The sequence below is a fragment of the Sphaeramia orbicularis genome, chromosome 7, assembly GCF_902148855.1.
Source record: "Sphaeramia orbicularis chromosome 7, fSphaOr1.1, whole genome shotgun sequence".
Taxonomy (NCBI): domain Eukaryota; kingdom Metazoa; phylum Chordata; class Actinopteri; order Kurtiformes; family Apogonidae; genus Sphaeramia; species Sphaeramia orbicularis.
Window position 1 is genome coordinate 1,257,060 of NC_043963.1, and position 25,566 is coordinate 1,282,625.

General features: G+C 44.3%; 1 protein-coding gene across 3 annotated transcripts in view; it reads left to right on the plus strand.

The window, feature by feature from the left end:
• Positions 1-1,733: 1,733 nt before the first annotated feature.
• itpr3 (inositol 1,4,5-trisphosphate receptor, type 3) overlaps positions 1,734-25,566 on the plus strand; it is a 63,584-nt gene continuing 39,751 nt past the window's right edge. For 2 of the 3 annotated variants that reach the window (XM_030138440.1, XM_030138442.1), the window contains exons 1-15: positions 1,734-2,112; positions 7,879-7,949; positions 13,112-13,233; positions 13,432-13,518; positions 16,487-16,645; positions 17,567-17,665; positions 19,243-19,326; positions 20,117-20,263; positions 20,337-20,432; positions 20,542-20,586; positions 20,701-20,843; positions 22,829-22,928; positions 23,276-23,436; positions 23,904-24,045; positions 24,487-24,651. In XM_030138440.1, coding sequence (XP_029994300.1) covers positions 2,021-2,112; positions 7,879-7,949; positions 13,112-13,233; positions 13,432-13,518; positions 16,487-16,645; positions 17,567-17,665; positions 19,243-19,326; positions 20,117-20,263; positions 20,337-20,432; positions 20,542-20,586; positions 20,701-20,843; positions 22,829-22,928; positions 23,276-23,436; positions 23,904-24,045; positions 24,487-24,651 — 1,713 coding nt within the window. In that variant the 5' untranslated portion in view covers positions 1,734-2,020. Of the gene's footprint in view, positions 2,113-7,878; positions 7,950-13,111; positions 13,234-13,431; positions 13,519-16,486; positions 16,646-17,566; positions 17,666-19,242; positions 19,327-20,116; positions 20,264-20,336; positions 20,433-20,541; positions 20,587-20,700; positions 20,869-22,828; positions 22,929-23,275; positions 23,437-23,903; positions 24,046-24,486; positions 24,652-25,566 lie in introns of those variants that run through there. The other variant, XM_030138443.1, reaches the window with a different exon arrangement.

Consider the following 25,566-nt stretch of genomic DNA (forward strand, 5'->3'; position numbering starts at 1 on the left):
CACAAAGGTAGAACACAAACTGGCAAAGGAACAGGGGAAAACACAGGGTTTAAATACACAAGAGGGAGGGAAGACAATTGGACACAGGTGGAGATAATCAGGGAGGAGTCAGGTAATCAGGAGCAGGTGAAACAATCAAGGAGGGGAAGTAAAAACACCAGACATGACACAAGAGGGAAACTGAACAAAATAAAACAGGAAATGACAGAGAAAACAGAAAAGACAGACACAGTCTGGGAGCAGACATGACAGACCCACAATGGAACCACATTAACCAGGCCCACAATAGGACCACATTAACTAGACCCACAATGGAACCTCATTAACTAGATCCACGGTCACTATGTAAACGTGTGTGATCAGTAATATAAATGAGTTTACACTCAGTACATCAGTGACAGTTTCCCTCAGACTATATATTAAATATAAATATACAAATACACACACAGTAACAGGATATTCCTTTATTGAATAAGGATCAATCAAACCAGATAAAACCATCAGCTCTTTTAAAACTGAAGTCACACAGTAACTGTAAAAGATAGAAAGAACAGAACCAAAGCATATGATAGAACAGAAGAATAAATACACATTCAAAGGAGGAATACAGCCCACATGTCTGTACACTGAAAGAAATACACTGAAAGAAATACACGTCTTTACACTGAAAGAAATACACTGAAAGAAATACACACGTCTGTACACTGAAAGAAATACACGTCTGTACACCGAAAGAAATACACATATCTGTACACTGAAAGAAATACACTGAAAGAAATACACACGTCTGTACACTGAAAGAAATACACGTCTGCACACTGAAAGAAATACACATGTTTGTACACTGAAATAAATACACGTCTGCACACTGAAAGAAATACACATGTCTGTACACTGAAAGAAATACACATGTCTGTACACTGAAAGAAATACACGTCTGTACACCGAAAGAAATACACATGTCTGTACACTGAAAGAAATACACTGAAAGAAATACACACGTCTGTACACTGAAAGAAATACACATCTGCACACTGAAAGAAATACACATGTTTGTACACTGAAAGAAATACACGTCTGCACACTGAAAGAAATACACGTCTGTACACTGAAAGAAATACACATGTCCGTACACTGAAAGAAATACAATGAAAGAAATAAACATGTCTGTATACTGAAAGAAATACACATGTCTGTACACTGAAAGAAATACAATGACAGAAATACACGTCTGTACACTGAAAGAAATACACATGTCTGTACACTGAAAGAAATACACACGTCTGTACACTGAAAGAAATACACGTCTGTACACTGAAAGAAATACACGTCCGTACACTGAAAGAAATACACTGAAAGAAATACACATGTCTGTACACTGAAAGAAATACAGGACAAATCCATACATAACAAATGAATGGATGCAGTAGTGTATACACACTGTATATACACATTTTGTAGTGTTTGTAGTTCTTGTACTTTTTGTAGTGTTTCTACTTTTTGTAGTTCTTGTACTTTTTATAGTGTTTGTTCAAGTTTTCTTCTGTTTTTTATTGGTCATTTATCTCATACTTCATCTGTTCTGCTGTGTGTGTGTGTGTGTGTGTGTGTGTGTGTGTGTGTGTGTGTGTGTGTGTGTGTGTGTGTGTGGTGCCTTCGAGGCTTGCCCGTGCACGCCCGGTTCGCGCGCTCCCTTATCGACACCTCCACTTACTTCCTGGTTTGTGTTTGTTCCACCGGTGCGTTCGGAGCGCGCGCACGGCATCGTCCCGCACAGAGGCGCGTGCCGGAGTCAGAGGGAGGACCGGGAACCTGTGAGTCCGGCTCTCACTGACCCCGGACCCGGACACGGTGCTGACTGAAGCGGTCCGGACTCTGAGGACCCGGTTCTAGACTCGGTGTGTGCGCACTGACTGAAGCGGCTCTGCCTCACACACCACCCGGATCACAGTCCACACCCGGACCCGGACCCGGACCCCCTCAGCCGCGGACCCCCTGAGGACCCAGGACCGGCCCAAGGATGTCGGACTCCGCATCCAGTTTCCTCCACATCGGGGACATAGTGTCTCTGTACGCGGAGGGTTCAGTCAACGGCTTCATCAGCACCCTGGGGTGAGTACCAAGGACTACTAGGACCAGGACTAGGACTACCAGGACCAGGACTAGGACTACCAAGTACTACCAGGACCAGGACTAGGACTACCAAGTACTACCAGGACCAGGACTAGGACTACCAGGACCAGGACTAGGACTACCAAGTACTACCAGGACCAGGACTAGGACTACCAGGACCAGGACTAGGACTACCAAGTACTACCAGGACCAGGACTAGGACTACCAGGACTACTAGGACTAGGACTAGTACTAATACTAGAACTACTAGGACTAGTACTTGTACTAACTACTACTACAAGTACTAGTAATAGTACTACTACTAGTGCTACCAGTAGTTCTAGTACTACTACAAGTACTAACTACTACTACTATGTCCAGGTGTTTTCTGTCTCCATCTCTGGTGCTCTCGTCCTCCATCCCACTGTCTCTGGGATTGTGGTCGTCTTTTGGGTCTTGTTGGACATGGACACACAGTGTGGTCTTGTTAGACATGGTCTGGTCTTGTTGGACGTGGTCTGGTCTTGTTGGACATGATCTGGTCTTGTTGGACGTGGTCTGGTCTTGTTGGACACAGTGTGGTCTTGTTGGACGTGGTCTGGTCTTGTTGGACATGGTCTGGTCTTGTTGGACACAGTGTGGTCTTGTTGGACGTGGTCTGGTCTTGTTGGACATGGTCTGGTCTTGTTGGACACAGTGTGGTCTTGTTGGACATGGTCTGGTCTTGTTGGACACAGTGTGGTCTTGTCAGACATGGTCTGGTCTTGTTGGACATGGTGTGGTCTTGTTGGACATGGTGTGGTCTTGTTGGACATGGTCTGGTCTTGTTGGACGTGGCGTGGTCTTGTTGGACATGGTCTGGTCTTGTTGGACACGGTGTGGTCTTGTTGGACATGGTCTGGTCTTGTTGGACACGGTGTGGTCTTGTTGGACATGGTCTGGTCTTGTTGGACACAGTGTGGTCTTGTTGGACATGGTCTGGTCTTGTTGGACACAGCGTGGTCTTGTTGGACATGGTCTGGTCTTGTTGGACACAGTGTGGTCTTGTTGGACATGGTCTGGTCTTGTTGGACATGGTCTGGTCTTGTTGGACACGGTGTGGTCTTGTTGGACATGGTCTGGTCTTGTTGGACACAGTGTGGTCTTGTTGGACATGGTCTGGTCTTGTTGGACACGGTGTGGTCTTGTTGGACATGGTCTGGTCTTGTTGGACACAGTGTGGTCTTGTTGGACATGGTCTGGTCTTGTTGGACACAGTGTGGTCTTGTTGGACATGGTCTGGTCTTGTTGGACACAGTGTGGTCTTGTTGGACATGGTCTGGTCTTGTTGGACATGGTGTGGTCTTGTTGGACATGGTCTGGTCTTGTTGGACACGGTGTGGTCTTGTTGGACATGGTCTGGTCTTGTTGGACACAGTGTGGTCTTGTTGGACATGGTCTGGTCTTGTTGGACTTGGTGTGGTCCACTGATCCGTCTTTGTCCTTTTCTTGCGTTCATTAAAGCGCTCTGACGTTGTCGTCCTCAGTATTTATAGATTGTGGTGGTGGATATTTCCTGGTGTGTGTGGCCTTCTTGAACCTGTCTATGTACTGGTTTTACTGTTTTTTCAATAGGACCAGTTTAGCTCTTGTCATAAACTCTGCATCAGTGTCTCCTCCGTTACTTTCATGGGTTTTTCAGACATTTCCGTCCAGTTGTTCATTCTCCATTTCAGCTCAAATGGACTTGAATCCAGTTCCGGATGTGGACACACACCTGCAGTGTCTGGGTTTGTTCCATGGAACCAGTACAAGTGGTTTCATTTCATCCTGTGAATTTATCACTGATGACATTTGAGTTTGAACCAGATGGAAGTGTTTGGACCCACAGACCCTTTAAATGACTCTGAACTGAGGGGGTCCAGTCCAAGCTCGTCCAGGAACGGACTTGGACCGTTGAGTCCCGTCCTCTTTGGGTTCGGTTTATTTCACTCATGTTCACTTTTAGTTCCATTTAATGACCTAAATGAACATTAGCATTAAATATATCATTTTAACACCAACACTTATTAGACCAGCTGGATCACAAAGACCTGACCCGTGAACCTGGACCAGGCCCTCGTGGTCTAAACAGTCTAAACTGTGAACTCATGGACTGGTGCAGATCTCTCTTGGACACTTGGTGCCACTTCCTTTTCCTGTCATAGAAGGCGCCGGCGCCGCCTCCAACGCTTCCTGAGCCCTGGTGGACTCTGCCCCGTTTGGCTCCACCCTGACCTTTACAGAGTCTGGGACCTGTAGACCCACCCAGGTCTGAGCCCACCAGGGTCTGAACCCACCCAGGTCTGAGCCCACCAGGGTCTGAGCCCACCAGGGTTTGAGCCCACCAGGGTCTGAGCCCACCAGGGTACTTTCTGTCCAGTTTCCTCGGGTGTGTGAAGTGGACCTGATGGACTTCCCACCCAGTCAGAAGGTCTGGTTCAGGTCCGGTTCAGTCCACAGTAGGAAAGTCCACATATGTGACTGAAGCACAGATGCAGGAGCTGAGGAGGTCTGGGAAGAACTGCAACCCAAGGACTACTGGGCCTTTTTCTAGATGGATTCTGGTGGTCTGGTCCTGATGGTCTGATCCTGGTGGTCTGATCCTGATTGCCTGATCCTGATCTTGGTGGTCTGATCCTGATTCTCTGATCCTGATCCTGGTGGTCTGGTCCTGGTGGTCTGACCCTTGTGGTCTGGTCCTGGTGGTCTTTCATAGTTAATACATTAAAGCAGAGGTGTCAAAGTCCTGTTAGTTCAGGATCCACATTCAGCCAAATGTGGATCAGAACCAGGAAAATAAGAACAGAATAATATATAAAATAACACTAATATATAAAATAACAGAATAATGTATAAAATAACACGATAATATATAAATAATGTCAACTTTCCACCATGTTAATATAGAGGACCAAACCTGTCACACAAATATAAAAATACTTTGGCTGATTCAGTGTTTAGTCGTTTTAGTCGATGTTTGGTTGATTCGGTTAAATGCTTTTGGTTTGTGGTTGGTTTCCAGCGCAGATCTGTTGTGTTTGTGTTTATTTATTTAGTCATTGTTTGTTTTTCGTGACATCTCTACATTTGTAGATCATCGACTGCACACTTCACCAGGTTTTCTCGGTTCCTGGTCCTGGTTTGGGGATGAGGGTGGGACTTGTTCTTTGAACCCAAACCCAGACCTGAATCAAGGCTCAGATGGATTCAGTCCCAGGTAACAGGTGTGTTTTCTGTGACCCTGGACCAACGTCTGCGTCCACCGTGGATCAAATGGATGCAGTGAGTTTAGTCCCAACGAACGCCGGCGCTTTGAGCCTGAAGGTTTTGCATAAGAAGAAGACTGTGGATCTGAGACGGGACTGGTTTACCTACAGGCAAATGACCCGGCAGGAAAACCACCAGGACCCAAACAGGACCAGGGCTAGGGTTAGGACCAAGGCTAGGACCAGGGTTAGGACCAGAGTTAGGGTTAAGGTTAGGACCAGGGCTAGGGTTAGGGTTAAGACCAGGGCTAGGGTTAGGGTTAGGACCAGGCTTAGGACCAGGGTTAGGACCAAATAATCAATAAAATGACCAGAATAATCAATAAATCCACCTAATAGGGCCAGATACTCAGGTCAGATGTTTGTTTCTTGTCATGGGATCAAAGGTCAAACTAAATAGTAGGATCCAGACCAAGATAGGGTTCAGATCAGTTTTTGTTGACCTGGGTCCAGACCAGTTTTTCAGTGTCAGTTGAAACTGGAAGCGGCTCAGGTTGAATCTGTTGATGTTTTTTCAGTTGATGGAAGTCATCAGCGTTTATTCAAATCCTGGATCCACAGTCAAATGAGAGAAGGACAACAGCACTGATTAGTACACACTCACCTGGACCTGGACCTGGACCTGGACCTGGACCTGGACCTGGACCTGGACCTGGACCTGGATCTGGATCTGCACCCGGACCTGGGTCTGGATCTGGACCGGGACCTGGGTCTGGATCTGGACCTGGATCTGGGTCTGGATCTGGGTCAGTCCCGTGAACTGGTTTCTGTGAGGTGGGTCAGGCCCGCAGCAGAAACACCTGGGACACACCTGACAGGAGAACAAAAGGACTGATTGGCTGTCGTCATAGCGATGGGATCTTCGTGGGCGGTCAAGACGTGATGTCAGACGGAAAAGAAAAGAGAGAAAGAGGGTGAAAGCAAACAAGACGGAGAAGAAAAGAGGAAAAGGAGACCAAGGATTGAAAATAGAAGATAGAAGACAAATGTTTGAGTGGTTTCAGTCCGACTCCAACTCAGACTCAAGTGGTCTCAGACTCAGACGGTCTCAGTCTCAGACTCAGATTCAGACTCAGGTGGTCTCAGACACATGTTGGACACTCCAGTCCATGTGTGGTTGGATTCCTCTGCTTCTCTGGTCCATGTCTCTGAACCACATGGACAACCCAGAGTGGATGGAGACTGGACCGGGTGGACCAGGGTTCATGTGTCTGAGGACGGTTGTGCAGCTTCAGGGGGGTCCTTCCAGACCTAATCCTGTTCAGGTCTGAACAAACCTGGACTCAGACGAAGAAATGAGTCCCATGAATGGACGTTAATCCAGTCTGTCAACGACCGAGGAGACGTTTACCTGAAGGATTTACCTACTGTCTATGAGAAGAAAGAGGGGGGAGGGGGATGGATGGATGGACGGATGGATGTGTCCATCTGTTGTGTCTTAGGGTCTGTCTGTCTGTCCATCGGTGGGTGTTGACAGTAATCCTCTGCTCTAATAACCTGTCTGTCTGTGTCTCTTCTCCGTGTCTGTGTCTGTTTTTGTCTCTTTTTTTGTCTCTGTCTGTGTCTGTGTCTTTGTCTTTTTCTCTGTCTTCGTCTCCCTCTGTGGACCTTACATAGTCACATGGATGAACAGCTGCTCCTTTATTTGGTCTTCAGTGGGTTCTGCTCCGTCTCCTTGTGTTTTCTTATTCTTTATAAATGTCCTCTCCACCTTATTGGTCCATATTCAGAGGGAAGCCTCTTGACCCGGTCACATACCTTCAACATCTCCTCCTCCTCCTCCTCCTCCTCCTCCTCCTCCTCCTCCTCCTCCTCCTCCTCCTCCTCCCCCTCCTTCTCCTCCTCCTCCTCCTCCTCCTCCTCATCCATGTTTAACTGTGTCTTTTCATGTAGATGACAGACTCATCTCTGACATGTGTGGAAACGTTCATCTGCAAAACTGCACATGAAAGAGTCACTGAGCCATTATACACTGACCAGGACATATATGGACATATATGAACAGATATGGACACATATGGACAGATATGGACATATAAGGACATATATGGACAGATAAGGGCAGATATGGAGTTTAAAATATCTACAGAATATTTCTTAACTAAAATATTTCGCCCATAGGTGTGAATGTGACAGTGTGTTTGTCTCTATATGTTCAGTCGGTGATGAACTGGTCACATGTTCAGGGTGAACCCCGCCTTCACCCATTAGTAGCTGGGATAGGCTCCAAGCGACCCCCGTGACCCTACTGAGGGTAAAGCGGGTTCAGAAAATGAATTAATGAATAAATGAATGAATGAATAAAATATTTCGGGAAAAAAAATGTGTCAGAGGGAGGTTTTGTGTCCAAAGACATGAACACCTGGAGGACAGACTGGTTCAGCAGTGGAACGGTCCTCTCCTCTGTCCGTCCTCTTCTTCTTCTTCTGTTTGTTGTGCCAGAGGTTTTGACGTCTCGTCTTTTGTCCCGTCGTCTCAGGTTGGTGGATGATCGCTGTGTGGTGGAACCGGCTGCTGGAGACCTGGACAATCCTCCAAAGAAGTTCAGAGGTAACGCCTCAACCGTTCATCACACATTTAAACCTGCAGCTTCACTTTCACAGCATCATGGGACACCAACGGTCCGACCCACGTCCACTCATCAACCAGGACGGGTCCAGTCCGGCTGCAAACGTGTCCACGGAACTGTTCTCGGTCCATTTACTCACTGGGAAGAGACACTGATGGACACCACAGACCTCCTCCTATTGAGGACCAGTGTCTGTTTTCCACTACTCGGCTCTGGTACCAGGTCCAAGTCCTGGTCCAGATGCAGTACGTTCCCTCTGTGTCGTCTGGTCTAAGTCCTGCTGAATGTTTTGGTGTGGACCTCCTGGACCGACCATGGTGTGGACGTCCTGGACCGACCATGGTGTGGATCTCCTGGACCGACCATGGTGTGGACCTCCTGGACCGACCATGGTGTGGACGTCCTGGACCGACCATGGTGTGGATCTCCTGGACCGACCATGGTGTGGACCTCCTGGACCGACCATGGTGTGGACGTCCTGGACCGACCATGGTGTGGATCTCCTGGACCGACCATGGTGTGGACCTCCTGGACCGACCATGGTGTGGACCTCCTGGACCGACCATGGTGTGGACGTCCTGGACCGACCATGGTGTGGATCTCCTGGACCGACCATGGTGTGGACCTCCTGGACCGACCATGGTGTGGACGTCCTGGACCGACCATGGTGTGGATCTCCTGGACCGACCATGGTGTGGACCTCCTGGACCGACCATGGTGTGGACGTCCTGGACCGACCATGGTGTGGATCTCCTGGACCGACCATGGTGTAGACCTCCTGGACCGACCATGGTGTGGACCTCCTGGGCCGACCATGGTGTGGTTTTCCAGTTTTCTGTCCTCATGTGGATTCCCCCACAGACATGTTTACTGTCAACATCTGCCTCTGGGTTTGGAAAAGGGCGGGGCACACACAGCTCTGACCAATCAGTGGTCTGCAGTGTTTACACAGCACCTTTTAGTATCTGTTCCCCAGTCTGGGAACCACAGCGGAAATGATACCAAAAAACTAGTACCGGGTACCGGGTACCTGGTCCTTTTACGTAACAGAAATGCAAAAAGGTCGAGTTGAGTCGAGTCGGTTCCAGGTAGTGAAAATGTATGGAAGTAAATCTGTCTCATCAGATTTTGAATTTTAAAAGCCATTGAATCTTAAGTCAAACTGCCAATCGAGTTATGTTAGGTTGGTCATGTGATGCTGATGCAGGGAGATGGTCAACACGGATGTGTGATCTTAATTTTTTGCATCTGAATATTTTTTTTTCTAAATTTATGAACATAGGTGAATTCAGAGACAAAAAATTCAGATACTTAATTTCAGTGCAAAAAAAAATTCAATGGCTTTTATAATTCAAAATCTGATGAGACAGATTTACTTCCATAGAAACGCGGTATAATGCAGGAAGTCCACGGTCCAGCTGAGACCAGACACAGACTCAGTGGATTTGATGCCAGGGTTTGGACTTAGGGCCCAGGTCCAGGTCCAGGTCCAGGTCCAGGTCCAGGTTCTCCTACATTTACTCCAGGCGTCCATGTCGTCGTCACAGTTAATAAAAGTAGATGTTCACGATGGAATCTTTTCGCCTGTTCTGCTTAAGAACATTTTCAGTGGGTGACAGAAGGTCCAAGACCAGCTAATGAATACGCAGACAGTCTCAGTTCTGTGGGTCCACATCAGACCTTCAGGATGTGGACCGCAGAAACCCAGCTTCAACCCAAAACCAGATCAAGCAGAAGATCCATGAAACTCTGCAGACAGAGACAACAAGAGGACCCTGGAAAACCCAGACGGACCAGACCGCCAGTCCACTCAGTCCACATCGGTCCACATCAGCCAGTCCACTTCAGTCCACATCAGTCAGTCCACATCAGCTGGTCCACATCAGTCCACATTAGCCGGTCCACATGGGTCCCCATGGGTCCCCATGGGTTCAGAACAGGACGTGTTGTAAATCCTCTGAAGACGTTTTCAGATTCTGATGGTACAGAAGGTTTTAAACCAGTGAAAAACAGCTGATTGGTAGAGCTGTCACTCAGACCATACATGTGCTTTCACAGACTCTATATGTTCTAGTTCTATTATTAGAGAACCATCTTAAATCCTCCTCCTAGTGTTTCTAATCCACATGTGCTGATGTAATATTTGTAGATCTGAGGTGGATTTATGTCCACTGAGGATGAGAACTATAAAGAAACAACTGTTTCATCCACTGCACTCAGCTTTTAATATAGGGAATGGAAATGGAGTCTGAGGCATGTGAAGGCACACAGATATTATGGGATGTTCTTATCATTGCTCAGTTTCCGTTTATCCGTGGTTCAGACTAAACTGTGACAGTTCAGACTGTGTTTGTTGGATTTAAACAGATCTGTAGTTCAGTTATTGATGACACAAACCAGCAGAAAACAGAGCTAAGCTAACAGAGCTAAGCTAACAGAGGGGATTAGTGGTTTTACTGGGGCTGTTTTGGTTTAAAAACAGAGCTAAGCTAACAGAGGGGATTAGTGGTTTTACTAGGGCTGTTTTGGTTTAAAAACAGAGCTAAGCTAACAGAGGGGATTAGTGGTTTTACTAGGGCTGTTTTAGTTGAAAAACAGAGCTAAGTTAACAGAGCTAAGCTAACAGAGCTAAACTAACAGAGCTAAGTTAACAGAGCTAAGATAACGGATGGGATTAGTGGTTTTACTGTAGCTGTTTTAGTCTGAAAACAGAGCTAAGCTAACAGAGCTAAACTAACAAAAGGGATTAGTAGTTTTACTGGGGCTGTTTTGGTCTAAAAACAGAACTAAGCTAACAGAGCTAAGCTAACAGGGCTAAGATAACAGAGGGGATTAGTGGTTTTACTGTGGCTGTTTTAGTCTAAAAACAGAGCTAAGCTAACAGAACTAAGCTCAAAGAACTAAGCTAACAGAGCTAAGCTAACAGGGCTGAGATAACAGAACTAAGCTAACAGAGCTAAGCTAACAAGGCTAAGCTAACAGAACTAAGCTAATAGGGCTAAGCTAACAGAGAGAATTAGTGGTTTTACTGTGGCTGTTTTAGTCTAAAAACAGAGCTAAGCTAACAGGGCTAAGCAAACAGAACTAAGCTAACAGGGCTAATCTAACAGAACTAAGCTAACAGAGCTAAGCAAAGAGAACTAAGCTAACAGAGCGAAGCTAATAGCTATAATGTAAACTATCAGACCCAGTGTTATTTTATCTGCTTTTAAAATAAACGTCTGTGAGTTTGAGTTTAAACTTGTTGACTCCATAAAACTGATGAAACTATGACCTTTAACCTTTATTCACTTACTGATCCAGTCTGTGGATCTATAGGGTCGGTTCTGTGGTGGTTCTGGTTCTGAGTGTGTTCTGGTACCAGACGGACTCCTGCTGGTCAGTTCCCAGGTCTGGTTAGTGTGAACGTGTTCTGGTTTCAGTATCTGTTGGTGAACGGGGTTGGTCTTTGGTTCATGGTCATGTGACCCAGTCTGACATTCAGCTGTTGGGACGCTGATGTTGAATAAACACTGAGTTCACATGAGTCGGCTGGTCTGGACCTGTGCCAGGCTGTAGTAGAACTTCTATTTATTCGTATTTTTCTAGTTTTAGTAGATCTTGTATTATTCATATTTGTCTGGTTTTGTTAGATCTTGTATTTCGTTGTTTTAAATGTGCTCTAGATATAAATGTGGTCTTGACCTTGTGGTGGAGGAGGATTCTGATTGGTTTCACTGAACTGATGGGTTTCAGAAGGGGGTGTGGCCTCTGCTCCGCCCCGCCCCACCCACTCCCACACTCACAGGGTCATGTATGGAGCACAAACTGGTTCATGAGTTCGTCATCATCTCAGAGGAAACACAGTCTCCGTCTGAGAGTCTGGGTCACGGTGTACCGATGGTCCAGGATCCGGTCCAGCTGGAGTCCACGTCATATTTTTATTTATGCCGCAGATATTTGAGTTTTTACCCTGAAGAGGTCACATGACTCTGGAAGGAGGTGGAATCAGGACGGATATAAATACAGATGTGTGAAGTGGGTCCAGACCATCTGCCCAGTTGAACCAGTTTAGAAGTAGACCAGGGTCCCAAGGATCCCACCCTGGTACCACAGGATGGCGTTGGTGCCACTGAAGCCACCACGCTTCCACAGCAACGCTGTCAATTATTGATGAGAATCCAACTCAGTCAGAGATGAGGAAGAGGATGAAGGTCTGATGAAGGTCTGTCCTCCTTAACAACTACGGTCCAGGATCAGGACTGGGTCTTGGATTCTAAGACACGAAAGGACCACAGCAGTCTCCTAGAGGAAGTACAGAAGAACTGATTCAAAGTGTGAACTTCCACTGCAGTGAATGAGACGGAGCTAGAGCTGAGTGGAAAATATTTCCAGCCTTATTTCTGTTCATGTTGATGTTTATGTCGTACAGAGAATGAAAACCTAAAATTCAGTGTCTCAGAAAATTAGAATATTATATAAGATCAATAAAAAAGGATATTTTAAACATAAATGTAAGTCCTCTGTAAAGTCTGATACATACATATATATATATATATATATATATATATATATATATATATATATATATATATATATATATATATATATATATATAATATTATTGTATTATATATATAATATATAATATTATATACAGTAAAACTCCTGTGTTTGTTTTCATCTCAGATTCTTTTTGTCGTTCTCTTCTGTTGGATCACTTCCTGTTGTTTCCATCATGTCATGTTTTTATGACACCCCCCCCCCCCCAAAAGGAAAGGCAAGGGCTGTTGTTTATGGTTCACTTTGTTTGATTGTTTGTTTACACTCCTACAGTAAAGCTATTGGTTCAGTTCATACCAGGTTGGGTTTATAGATGTGACCCACAATAGATATGGTTCTGTTGAAGGAAAAGTAGGTCTTTAGTTTGTGTCCCAGTAAAAACAGAACCATTGATCTGATCAGATCTGATTCAGCTGATCGATTAGCTGATCAATCAGCTGGTTGATCAGCTGATTTCACAGTGAAGTGAATCCAGATCAGAGGACGGTTCAACTGAAACACATACATCAACTCACACTGGGTTCATTCTGCTCTGACCTGTGGTTGTTGTAGTTGTTGTTGTCCTTGTTGTCATTGTTGTTGTTGTGGTGTGTCCTCTCAGATTGCCTGTTCAAGGTGTGTCCGATGAGCCGCTACTCTGCTCAGAAACAGTTCTGGAAGGCCAAACAGGCCAAACACGAGAAGGACAAGATCGCTGACGTGGTTCTGCTGCAGAAGCTCCAGGTGATGGAGACACACACACACCTGGGCCTGGACCCAGGACCTGAACCCGAACCCAGGACCTGGACTCAGGACCTGAACCCAGGGCCTGGACTCAGGACCTGGACCCAGTAGATCCCCCAGACTCTGAACATGTATCAGATTCAACTCTTCGTCTTCATGATCTTAAATATTCGTCATCGTTGTGGTGTTTTTTTCCAGCATGCGTCGAATCTGGAGCAGAAACAGAACGAGACAGAAAACAAGAAAGTCCATGGAGACGTGGTCAAATATGGGACAGTCATACAGGTAACGCCCACAGGACACGCCCACAGGACACACCCAGGTTATGATGTAACAGGAAGGACACGTTGACATTAGACACAAATGTCCTCATTATTTATGTGTGTGTGTGTGTATATATATATATATATATATATATATATATATATATATATATATATATATATATATATATACACGTGTGTATGTATGGCTTAAGAAGCTGAACCCCTGTCAGTTCAGTCCATCTGAATCAGCTGTTCATGTGTTGAACTCAGGGTCAGACAGTCCACAGAAGGAACCAGTACCATCAGCTAGTGAACTAGAACCTGCATCAGAACCACATGGAAGCTCTTATCAGGAACCATATATATATATATATAAATATATAAATATATAAATATATATATATATATATATATATATATACATTTACATATACAGTACAGGCCAAAAGTTTGGACACACCTTCTCATTCTTTGCATTTTCTTTATTTTCATGACTATTTTCATTGTAGATTCTCACTGAAGGCATCAAAACTATGAATGAACACATGTGGAATTATGTACTTAACAAAAAAGTGTGAAATAACTGAAAACATCTCTTATATTCTAGTTTCTTCAAAGTAGCCACCCTTAGCTCTGATGACTGCCTTGCACACTCTTGGCATTCTCTTGATGAGCTTCCAGAGGTAGTCACCTGAAATGGTTTCCTAACAGTCTTGAAGAAGTTCCCACAGATGCTTAGCACTTGTTGGTCCTTTTGCCTTCACTCTGCGGTCCAGCTCACCCCAAACCATCTCGGTCGGGTTCAGGTCCGGTGACTGTGGAGGCCAGGTCATCTGGCGCAGCACTCCATCACTCTCCTTCTTGGTCAAATATCCCTCACACAGCCTGGAGGTGTGTTTGGGGGTCATTGTCCTGTTGAAACATAAATGATGGTCCAACTAAACGCAGACCGGATGGAATGGCATGTCACTGCAGGATGCTGTGGTAGCCATGCTGATTCAGGTTGCCTTCAATCTTGAATAAATCCCCAACAGCATCACCAGCAAAGCACCCCCACACCATCACACCTCCCCCTCCATGCTTCACGGTGGGAACCAGGCATGTAGCATCCATCCGTTCACCTTTTCTGCGTCGCACAAAGACACGGCGGTTGGATCCAAAGATCTCAAATTTGGACTCATCAGACCAAAGCACAGATTTCCACTGGTCTAATGTCCATTCCTTGGGTTTCTTGGCCCAAATAAATCTCTTGTGTTTGTTGCCTCTCCTGAGCAGTGGTTTCCTAGCAGCTGTTTGACCATGAAGGCCTGATTCACGCAGTCTCCTCTTAACAGTTGTTGTAGAGATGTGTCTGCTGCTAGAGCTCTGTGTGGTATTCATCTGGTCTCGAATCTGAGCTGCTGTTAATTTGCGATTTCTGAGGCTGGTGACTCAGATGAACTTATCTTCAGCATCAGAGGTGACTCTTGGTCTTCCTTTCCTGGGGCGGTCCTCATGTGAGCCAGTTTCGTTGGAGCGCTTGATGGTTTTTGCGACTGCACTTGGGGACACATTCAAAGTTTTTGAAATGTTCTAGACTGACTGACCTTCATTTCTTAAAGTAATGATGGCCACTCGTTTGTCTTTACTTAGCTGATTGGTTCTCGCCATAATATGCATTCTAACAGTTGTCCAATAGGGCTGTCAGCTGTGCATCAACCTGACTTCTGCACAACACAACTGATGGTCCCAACCCCATCAATAAGGCAAGAAATTCCACTAAGTAACCCTGACAAGGCACAGCTATGAAGTGGAAACCATTTCAGGTGACTACCTCTGGAAGCTCATCAAGAGAATGCCAAGAGTGTGCAAGGCAGTCATCAGAGCTAAGGGTGGATACTTTGAAGAAACTAGAATATAAGAGATGTTTTCAGTTATTTCACACTTTTTTGTTAAGTACATAATTCCACATGTGTTCATTCATAGTTTTGATGCCTTCAGTGAGAATCTACAATGAAAATAGTCATGAAAATAAAGAAAATGCAAGGAATGAGAAGGTGTGTCCAAACTTTTGGCCTGTACTGTGTATATATATATATATATATATATATATATATATATATATATATATATATATATATATATATGTGTGTGTGTGTGTGTCTGTGTGTGTATGTGTCTGTGTGTGTGTGTGTTTGTGTGTGTGTCTATACATAGTTGGAACATCTTTTGAAACACAGTAGGATAATATCAGTAAAGTCAATATGACCATGTTTCAGCTCCATAGACACACACACACACACACACACACATACACACATACAGACACACACACACACACAGACAGACACATACACACATACAGACAGACACATACGCACATACAGACACACACACACACACACACACAGACACATACACACATACAGACACACACACACACACACACACACAGACACATACAGACACACACACGCACGTACACACACAGACACACCCAGTGGGCGTGTCATAGGTGAACATTCCTCAGTGCTGGTGTGTGTTTAAGGTGTGGACGTTCCGTGTGTTGAACTGGTTCAACACTTTAAATAAACAGTGGAAACACATTTAACATTTGTTTTAGGTTCATGAATAAAAAAAAGTACAAACTGAGACTAAGAGTCCAACTAAAGAACTAACACACACACATATGCACACACACACATATGCACACACACACACACAGACACACACACACACACACACACACACACATCATCTTTAATACCAACTGGAATCTGGGCTTTAATCTGTGGTTTAATCAACCCCCCCCCCCCCTCCCCCCTTTTACCAAACTGTCCACTGGGCCCAGTGGGCTCAGTACCATTGACGTAGAGCCTCTAAACCAGGACCAGTCCAGTGGACAGTGGACATTGGTCCAGAGGATAGTGGACACATAGAACATCAGAAGGTAGAACATCAGTAGATCCGACACCGTGTCAGATGGATGTTGATATTGTGTGTTTCAGTTGCTCCACATGAAGAGCAATAAATACCTGACGGTCAACAAACGGCTTCCTGCTCTGTTGGAGAAGAACGCCATGAGGGTAACGCTGGACGGGACGGGCAACGAAGGCTCCTGGCTCTTCATCCAGCCCTTCTGGAAACTCAGAGCCAACGGGGACAACGTGAGCAACGCAACTAACACAGCAACGCAAACACACAGCAACGCAAACACAGAACCACGCAAACACACAGCAATGCAAACACACAGCAACGCAAAAATGCAGCAACGCAAACACACAGCAACACAAACACAGAACCACGCAAACACACAGCAACGCAAACACACAGCAACACTAACACACAGCAACGCAAACACACAGCAACGCAAAAACACAGCAACACAAACACACAGCAACACAAACACACAGCAACGCAAACGCACAGCACAATACGATGCAATAACACAGCATGATAACGTATTCCACTGAAAAAGTTACAATGAGATACGTCATACAACATGACGATTCATCGTGATGTGACTCGTCGTAACTCATCGTGACTCATCTTAACTCATGGTGACTTGTCATGTTGTGACTCGTTGTGACTCATTGTGACTTGTCATGACTTGTCCCGACTCCTTGTGACTCGTCGTGACTTGTCGTGACTCGCTGTGACTCCTTGTGACTCCTTGTGACTCCTTGTGACTTGTGACAGGTTGTGACTCGTCGTGACTCGTGATTTGTTGTGACTCCTTGTGACTTGTGACATGTTGTGACTTATCGTGACTTGTGACTTGTTGTGACTCATCGTGACTCGTTATAACTTGTGACTTGTTGTGACTTGTGACTCGTCATGACTCGTTGTGACTTGTCATGACTTGTTGTGACTTGTCGGGACTTGTCGGGACTCGTTGTGACTAGTGTCTTGTTACTCCTTGTGACTCATGACTCGTGACTTGTGACTCATTGTGACTTGTCATGACTTGTTGTGACTCATCTTGACTCATGACTTGTGACTCCTTGTGACTCGCTGTGACTTGTCATGACTCGTTGTGACTCGTGACTCGTCATGACTCAGCTCATGAGCGTCTTCTTTTGCTGCAGGTGGTGGTTGGAGACAAAGTGATCCTGAACCCAGTGAATGCTGGTCAACCGCTGCACGCCTCCAACTACGAGTTGACCGACCACCCAGGATGTAAAGAGGTGACACACGCACACACGCACACGCACACACACGCACACACACACACACACACACACACACACACCTTCTGTCTTGTCCTGTTTCCGTGTGGTTTGTCCAGTTAGGACACGCCCACCTCCTCCTCAGGTTTGGACCTGGTTTAAGGAGGTGGATCACACCATGACACGGGTCAGTTGTTTTCCTGTGGGCGTGTCTTTCAGTGGTGTCGCTGCATTAGATGTGGGTTGGGGTTAGATGATGACGATGGTGATGATGATGACGATGATGGTGATGATGACGATGATGATGATGATGATGGTGATGATGGTCCAGACTCTAGCTCCTGAACTGTTCTGTGTTCTGTGTAAGTCCGTCTCGTCCAGAAGGTCGTCTAACAGGAAGTGGTTTGTTGAATTTAATTGGACAGAAAGAGTCAGGTGATGTGATGGTGGTTTTTGAAGAGTCCTCCCGGTGTCACAGAGCATCAAGGGTTCCAGTTCATGGACTAATTCGTGTCCATGTTTGACACATGTTCTCAGACTCTGGAGGCGTTTGAATCAAAGCGGGTGTTTCCTGTAGAACTGTGTCAGGTAGATCTGCACTGACTCCTGTCATCCTTCTCAAAACAAATAGAAAATATTTCCATCAGTGAACGTGTCCTTTTTTCTATATCAGGGCTGTCAAACTCATTTTGGTTCAGTTCCATATTCAGCCCAATTTGATCTCAAGCGGGCCAAACCAGTGAAATAATGACTTAATAACCTATAAAATAATGACAAATCCAAGTTTTTCTTTTTGTTTTAGTGCAAAAAAACCCAATTAAATTATGAAAATATTTACATTTTACCAAAAAAGATGTGAATACACTGAAAAACAGAAATTTCATTTGAAAAATTAGTGCAATTTTAACAATATTCTGCCTCGACTTATTATTTCTACATGTAGATTTCCACACAGTGTTCCATAAACATTTGGGAACAGGCAGAATATTGTGAAAATTTTGGAGTTTGGAACTAAAATTTGAACAATTTCTCCAATATTCCATCTGTTATTATGAACACAACTGTAGATCCCAGTGGATCCATAAATGCACCAAACATTTAGGAACAGGCAGAATATTGTTCAAACTGCACAGTTCAGGTTGTTCATCTGTGTTGTTATTTATGTATTTATTTGCATTTTATTGTGAAAGAATAGTTTTTTAAATGTAAATATTTTCACAGTATAATGTTATTTTTTCGCTTAAATTTTTTCTACATAATTTTTCACAAAGAAAATTTGTAGTTGTCATTGTTTTTTTATGGGTTCTTGTATTGTTCTTTTGACTGTAGATCACATTGGTCTGTATGTGGAACCTGAACCAAAAGGATTTGGACAGCCTGGACTGTTCAGGTTCATTTTTACACTTTCATCCTGCAGGGTCAGAATGGAACCTTTGGCGGGGGGGGCCAGATTTGGCCCCTGGGCCGCATGTTTGACACCTGTGTTCTAGATGATCCAACAGGTGATCGTAGATCAGCGGTGGCAGCTGTGGACTCAGGGGACACATGAAAGGGACGGACCGTGTCTGTCATTGACTGAGTGTCTCCCTCTGCAGGTGAACTCTGTCAACTGCAACACCAGCTGGAAGATCAACCTGTTCATGATGTTCAGCGACCACAGGGAGGAGGTCCTCAAAGGAGTGAGTCACACACGGGCTACACCTGTTCAACATGGCTGGGATCGGTCCTGGACCTGGCCCTGATCCTGGTCCTGGTCATTTTCATTTGATTTAATTTATTTATTTAGACAGGGACAATGCACATTATACATTAACCTTAAAAAGGACAGATGTAGTGGACCAGGTTCTAGCACGAGTGCTAATTTTCACCTGCATTAAAAAAAACAGACATTAATTAAAACTAAAACATTAAAAAACAGTAAAAAAATGCTTATTTATAACTCCATCTGTATAAAATATTCATTCCCATCCAACTATTCACTCTTGTGTCCCACTGTAGTCTGTCACACACTCTGAACGTGTTTACATTCCATTAGAACTACAGGTTTGGTTTGACAGCAGCTGTTTTTTCACCATGCAGGAGAATGTGTGATCGTTTGTAATTGTTCATAGTTCTGTTGGTCATGTGATCCACTGTCGCATGGCCACACATGAGAACGCTGAATTCGCAAATGCTGTTTTGTGTCTCTGAATCCTGCTCTCGCCGCATGCTGTTGATCGAGTAGTTGGAGATGTTTTTCCAGAACTCAAAGAAATAAACCTTTTTAAGGGAGGAGCAGCAGAATTATAGAGAACCTGAAACAACAGACACACAGTTGTATACATGACGACATTTTCAAAGCTTAAGATCTTATATTTGGACAAAATGGAGCAGTGATGGAATGCTTGTCCTTTCTTGTCATGGATCTTGGTCCTGGTCCTGGTCCTGGTCCTAGTCCTCATGTAAACCTGAATCCTCTTGCTGTCTCAGGGAGACGTGGTGCGTCTGTTTCACGCTGAGCAGGAGAAGTTTCTGACGTGTGACGAGTACAAAAGCAAACTGCACGTTTTCCTGCGAACGACGCTGCGACAGTCGGCCACGTCTGCCACCAGCTCCAATGCATTATGGGAGGTCGAGGTACGTGTACGGACACATGCAGTCGGAAACGGGTCTGATTGTCTGATTGGTACTGACACGTGTCCGTGTCCAGGTTGTCCATCATGACCCGTGTCGCGGGGGGGCGGGGCACTGGAACAGCCTGTACCGCTTCAAACACCTGGCCACAGGAAACTACCTGGCTGCTGAGGTAACCATGGCAACGCTGGACAACAACACCACTGTTCTCACACTGTGGTGAAGGAACGTGTGTTCCATTTTTCTGAGATCTAATGTTCACAAATGTCCGTCCTATTCAGGAGAACCCTGGTTACAAAGGAGACAACGTGGATCTGTCCTCATCGGTGAGTCCTGTATGTGGTCTGTCCTCTAGGTGGTCTGTCCTCTAGGTGGTCTGTCTTCCATGTGGTCTGTCCTCCACATACCTTTGACCCCTCTGACCTTTGACCTCTGTGCAGATGGACGGTAGCCGTAGTAACAAGCGTTCCCATGGTGAGAGGATCAAGTACAAGCTGGTGGCGGTGCCTCATGGGAACGACATTGCGTCTCTGTTCGAGCTGGACCCGACCACGCTGCAGAAAACCGACTCCTTCGTCCCACGGTACGAAGACTGAACCCAACTTCCTGTAAGTTTTCACAATAAAAGACCCGAGAGGTGATCCGTAGTCAGAGGCTTTTATTGTGAAATAATACAGTTAAAAAACAGTTACAGTTACAATACACAAACAGTAGAAGTAGTAGCAGTAGTAATAGTAGTAGTAAAGTAGTAGTAATAGTAATAGTAGTAGTAGTAGTAGGAGTAGTAGTAGTAGGAGTAGTGTTAGTAGTAGTAATAGTAGTAGTTGTAGTAGTAGTAGTAGAAGTAGTGTTAGTAGTAGTAATAGTAGTAGTAGTAGTAGTAATAGTAGTAGTAGTAGTAGTAGTAGTAGTAATAGTAGTCATAGTAGTAGTAGGAGTAGTAGTAATAGTAGTAGTACTATTAGTAGTAAAGCTCTAAATGGAACCGGACCAAGTTACATTGCAAACTCACTGATCAATTATGTACAAACTAGAACACTGAGGTCATCAAACGCAGGGTTACTAGCGACTCCCAGAAATATTACAAAGAAAATGGGGGACGCAGCCTTTACTAACTATGCACCAAAGTTATGGAATACAATTCCAAAAGACATTAGAGAAGCCAGTTCACTGAATATATTTAAAACCAAATTAAAAACATTTTTATTCTCATTAGCCTTTGAAAGGAGATAAAAATGGGGTCACAATTCAGGAACCAGGAATGTGTGGTTTTTATTTTCATTTTATTTTATTGTATTTCTGTTTTTATTTTTTATTTTATTGTATTTCAAATTTCATCTTATTTCTTGCACTTCACAAATTCTATGCATAATCAAATATTTTAATGTGCGCTGTTTTTATATTTATTTTTATTTCATTGTATTTCTCTCAAATTTCATTTTATTTCTTGATGTATAATCAAATCTTAATGTATTTTAATATTGTATTTTTTCAATCAATGTGAAGCACTTTGGGCTACAATTTCTGTATGAAAGGTGCTATACAAATAAAGTTTATTATTATTATTATTATTATTATTATTATTATTAGTAGTAGTAGTAGTAGTAGTAGTAGTAGTAGTAGTAGAAGTAGTGTTACTAGTAGTAATAGTTGTAGGAGTAGTAGTAATAGTAGTAGTAGTAGTAGTAGTATTAGTAGTAATTGTAGTCATAGTAGTAGTAGTAGAAGTCGTGTTAGTAGTAGTAATAGTAGTAGGAGTAGTAGTAGGAGTAGTAGTAATAGTAGTAGTAGTAGTATTAGGAGTAGTAGTAGTAGTAATAGTAGTTATAGTAGTAGTAGTAGGAGTAGTAGAAGTAGTGTTAGTAGTAGTAATAGTAGTAGTAATACGAGTAGTAGTAATTGTAATATTAGTAGTAGTAATAGTTGTAGTAGTAGTAGTACTATTAGTAGTAATAATAATAGTAGTAGTAGTAGTAGTAGTAGTAGAAGTAGTGTTACTAGTAGTAATAGTAGTAGTAGTAGTATTAGTAGTAGCAGTAATAGTAGTCATAGTATTAGTAGTAGTAGTAGAAGTAGTGTTACTAGTAGTAATAGTAGTAGTAGTAGTAGTAGGAGTAGTAGTAATAGTAGTAGTAGTAGTAGTAGGAGTAGTAGTAATAATAGTCATAGTAGTAGTAGGAGTAGTAGTAATAGTAGTAGTAGGAGTAGTAGTAATAGTAGTAGTAGTAGTATTAGGAGTAGTAGTAATAATAGTCATAGTAGTAGTAGGAGTAGTAGTAATAGTAGTAGTAGTAGTATTAGGAGTAGTAGTAATAATAGTCATAGTAGTAGTAGTAGTAGTAATAGTAGTAGAAGTAGTATTAGTAGTAGTGTTAGTAATAATAATAATGGACTGGCTTTATATAGCGCTTTTCTAGACACCCAAAGCGCTTTACATTATTAACCCATTATTCATTCATTCATAGTAGTAGTAGTTATAGTAGTGATAGTAGTAGTAGTAGTAGTAGTAGTAGTAATAGTGATAGTAGTAGTGGTAGTATTGTGAATACTCACTGGATGTCCTTCCAGGAACTCGTATGTCCGGCTCAGACACCTGTGCACCAACACCTGGATCCAGAGCACCAACGTCCCCATCGACATCGACGAGGAGAGACCCATCAGGCTCATGGTGAGGCCCAGGTCCAGACCCTAACCCCCAATGGGACCCGGGGTCTGGACTCAAAACCCCATCAGGACCCAGGGTCTGGACCCAAACCCATAGATTAGATTGGGTGAATTAGATCAGATAGGAGGTCCTCAGGGAAATAAAGGTTCCAGCAGCAACAGGAGTAAGAAAAAAAAGAAGAAAAAAGGAAGAAAGAAAAGTAACAACAATAATTATAGAAATAGAAAAATATAATTGAAATAAATAAATAATAACAATAGTTCTGTATATTTAGTCGCATTAATGCGTGGACTTGACGGTCCTCACATGCGTCCATATGTTTGAACCCTGTGTCTTCCCTCGTCCTTCAGTTGGGGACCTGTCCCACTAAAGAGGACAAGGAGGCCTTCGCCATCGTCTCTGTCCCAGTGATGGAGATCCGAGACCTGGACTTCGCTAATGACGCCAGCGCCATGTTGAGCACCGTGGTGGACCAGTTTAACCAGGGCTTCATCAGCCAGAACGACCGGCGGTATGCCACCATCAGGACGGACACAGATACATTTGGACATTTGGACCGTCCATGCAGTCCATGTGTCTGTACACCCCAGATCCATTTATGAAATATTCAGGTTGATCTGGTCAAACCTGGTTCTTCCCAAACACCTGACATCACCAAAACCTTCTTACCATCAGTTCTAGGAGACTGGTCTGAAGGCCCTGACGTCCATGTTCTGTAGGTTTAGTAGAAATATGGTTCAAGTCTGAACCTGGTTTCTATGGTAACGTCTGATGGGGTGATGAGGTTCCAGAGAGGGCGGGGTTTGACCATTTACGGCGTCCTCCCATTGGACATGAGCAGGACATTTTTCAGTTTCATTGTCGGGTTTAGTTAGACCTGGGCTAACGCAGGGTGTCTTCTAGACCTGTTCCTGGTGCTGTTGACGGTCTGAGGGGTTCCACCTGTCCTGATTTCTGTCCTGTCCGTCATGTCCTCAGGTTTGCCATCAAGCTGCTGGAGGACGTGGTCTTCTTCGTGGCTGACGTCACCAACAGCGGTCAGCTGGTTCTGGACGTGGTCATGACCAAAGCCAACCGAGAGAGACAGAAACTGATGAGAGAACAGAACATCCTCAAACAGGTGAGCCACACCAGGACTCCATGGACCGGCTCCCAAACCCTGGACAGAGGATTTGGTTTTTAGTTTGGCTCAAATGGACTCTATGCACAGCCTCACTACATCCTGAACCTCAGGTGGCTCCTTTATTTCCTGTGTTTCATTATTGAACACACTGATTAATCCAGGTGTGCCTGCTGCTTCTTGTTGTGACTACTGATTAATGCGCACCTGGATTAATCAGTGTGTCCAATAATGGAAGACAGGAAATAAAGGAGCCACCTGAAGTTCAGGAAGTAGTGAGGCTGTGCAGAGTCCATTTATCAGTTATTGAATTTTTACTTGTGTTGATTCCAGTTCATTTAAGAAAATGTAATCTGGACTTCTGGTTGTCGGTCCAGTTGTTTGTCCGATGTTGGCGGTCTGAGTGGGTCCACCTGTCCTGACATCTGTCTGTTTGTTCAGATTTTTGGGATCCTGAAGGCCCCCTTTAAGGACCGCGGTGGAGGGGAGGGGCCTCTGCTGTGTTTGGAGGAACTGGCCGACCAGAAGAACGCCCCCTACCAGTACATGCTCCGCCTCTGCTACCGAGTCCTCCGACACTCGCAGGAGGACTACCGCAAGAACCAGGTGAGGCCGGGAAGACCTTGACCTGGTACCTGAGGGTTTTATGCTGCGTTCCAGGCCGGTTTTTGAGCCCGTAAGTCACAACTTAAAACCACAACTCATGACTTTGTAACGCTCCAGGCAAGGCACGCTAAACTGCCCGAGTGCAAGGAACTGTAGTAGTTAGATGTAAACAAACCAGCATGGTGGACCGCACGTCAGGCTCATTTACAATCATTTCTATCTCAGAGGTGTTTGTTCTTTACTTATTTGAGGGAAACAGAGGAGTCAAAATGGCGCATAAGGCAAGAGAAGCTGTTCTACCTTTGATGTTATTTGAATATTTGGATTCGTATTTAGTATTTATTCTGTCACTCATTGGACTGAAAACTAGCTAACGCTAGAGCAGCTGCTGATTATGCAGAACATTTACAGATAAATATTGTCAGAACAATACCTTGTTTTAATAAACAATCTGCATAAACACTACATCCATGGGGGGGTGCCATTACTACGTGATGTCAGAACTCAGAACTGAGAGAACATGGACCTAGTACGAGTTCACGGGTGGAAGTCACAGGTTTGACTGAACATTCCAGTGCATTTTCACTGGTAAAGGATGGAAAAACACCAGTTACGGGTGGACTGGAACGCAGCATTAGGGTCAACACTAAGACAGACCCACCAGTCAGAGATCTGCCTCAAAGGGGTTCACCCCCTGCACCAGACACTGCGACCTCTGACCTTTGACCCTCAGTTTGAATGAGAAAAACTCACCCAAAAACAACCTTTACTGGGAAAAATGGCCCGAGTCCAGAAGTGGAGGTGGTTTTTAAAGGCTGGTACGGCTGTAGTTAGATGGAGGTAGCAATGACCTTTGACCTCATCACAAACTGTGGAACTGAACACAAAGGCTTTAAAACTGAAACACATGAACAA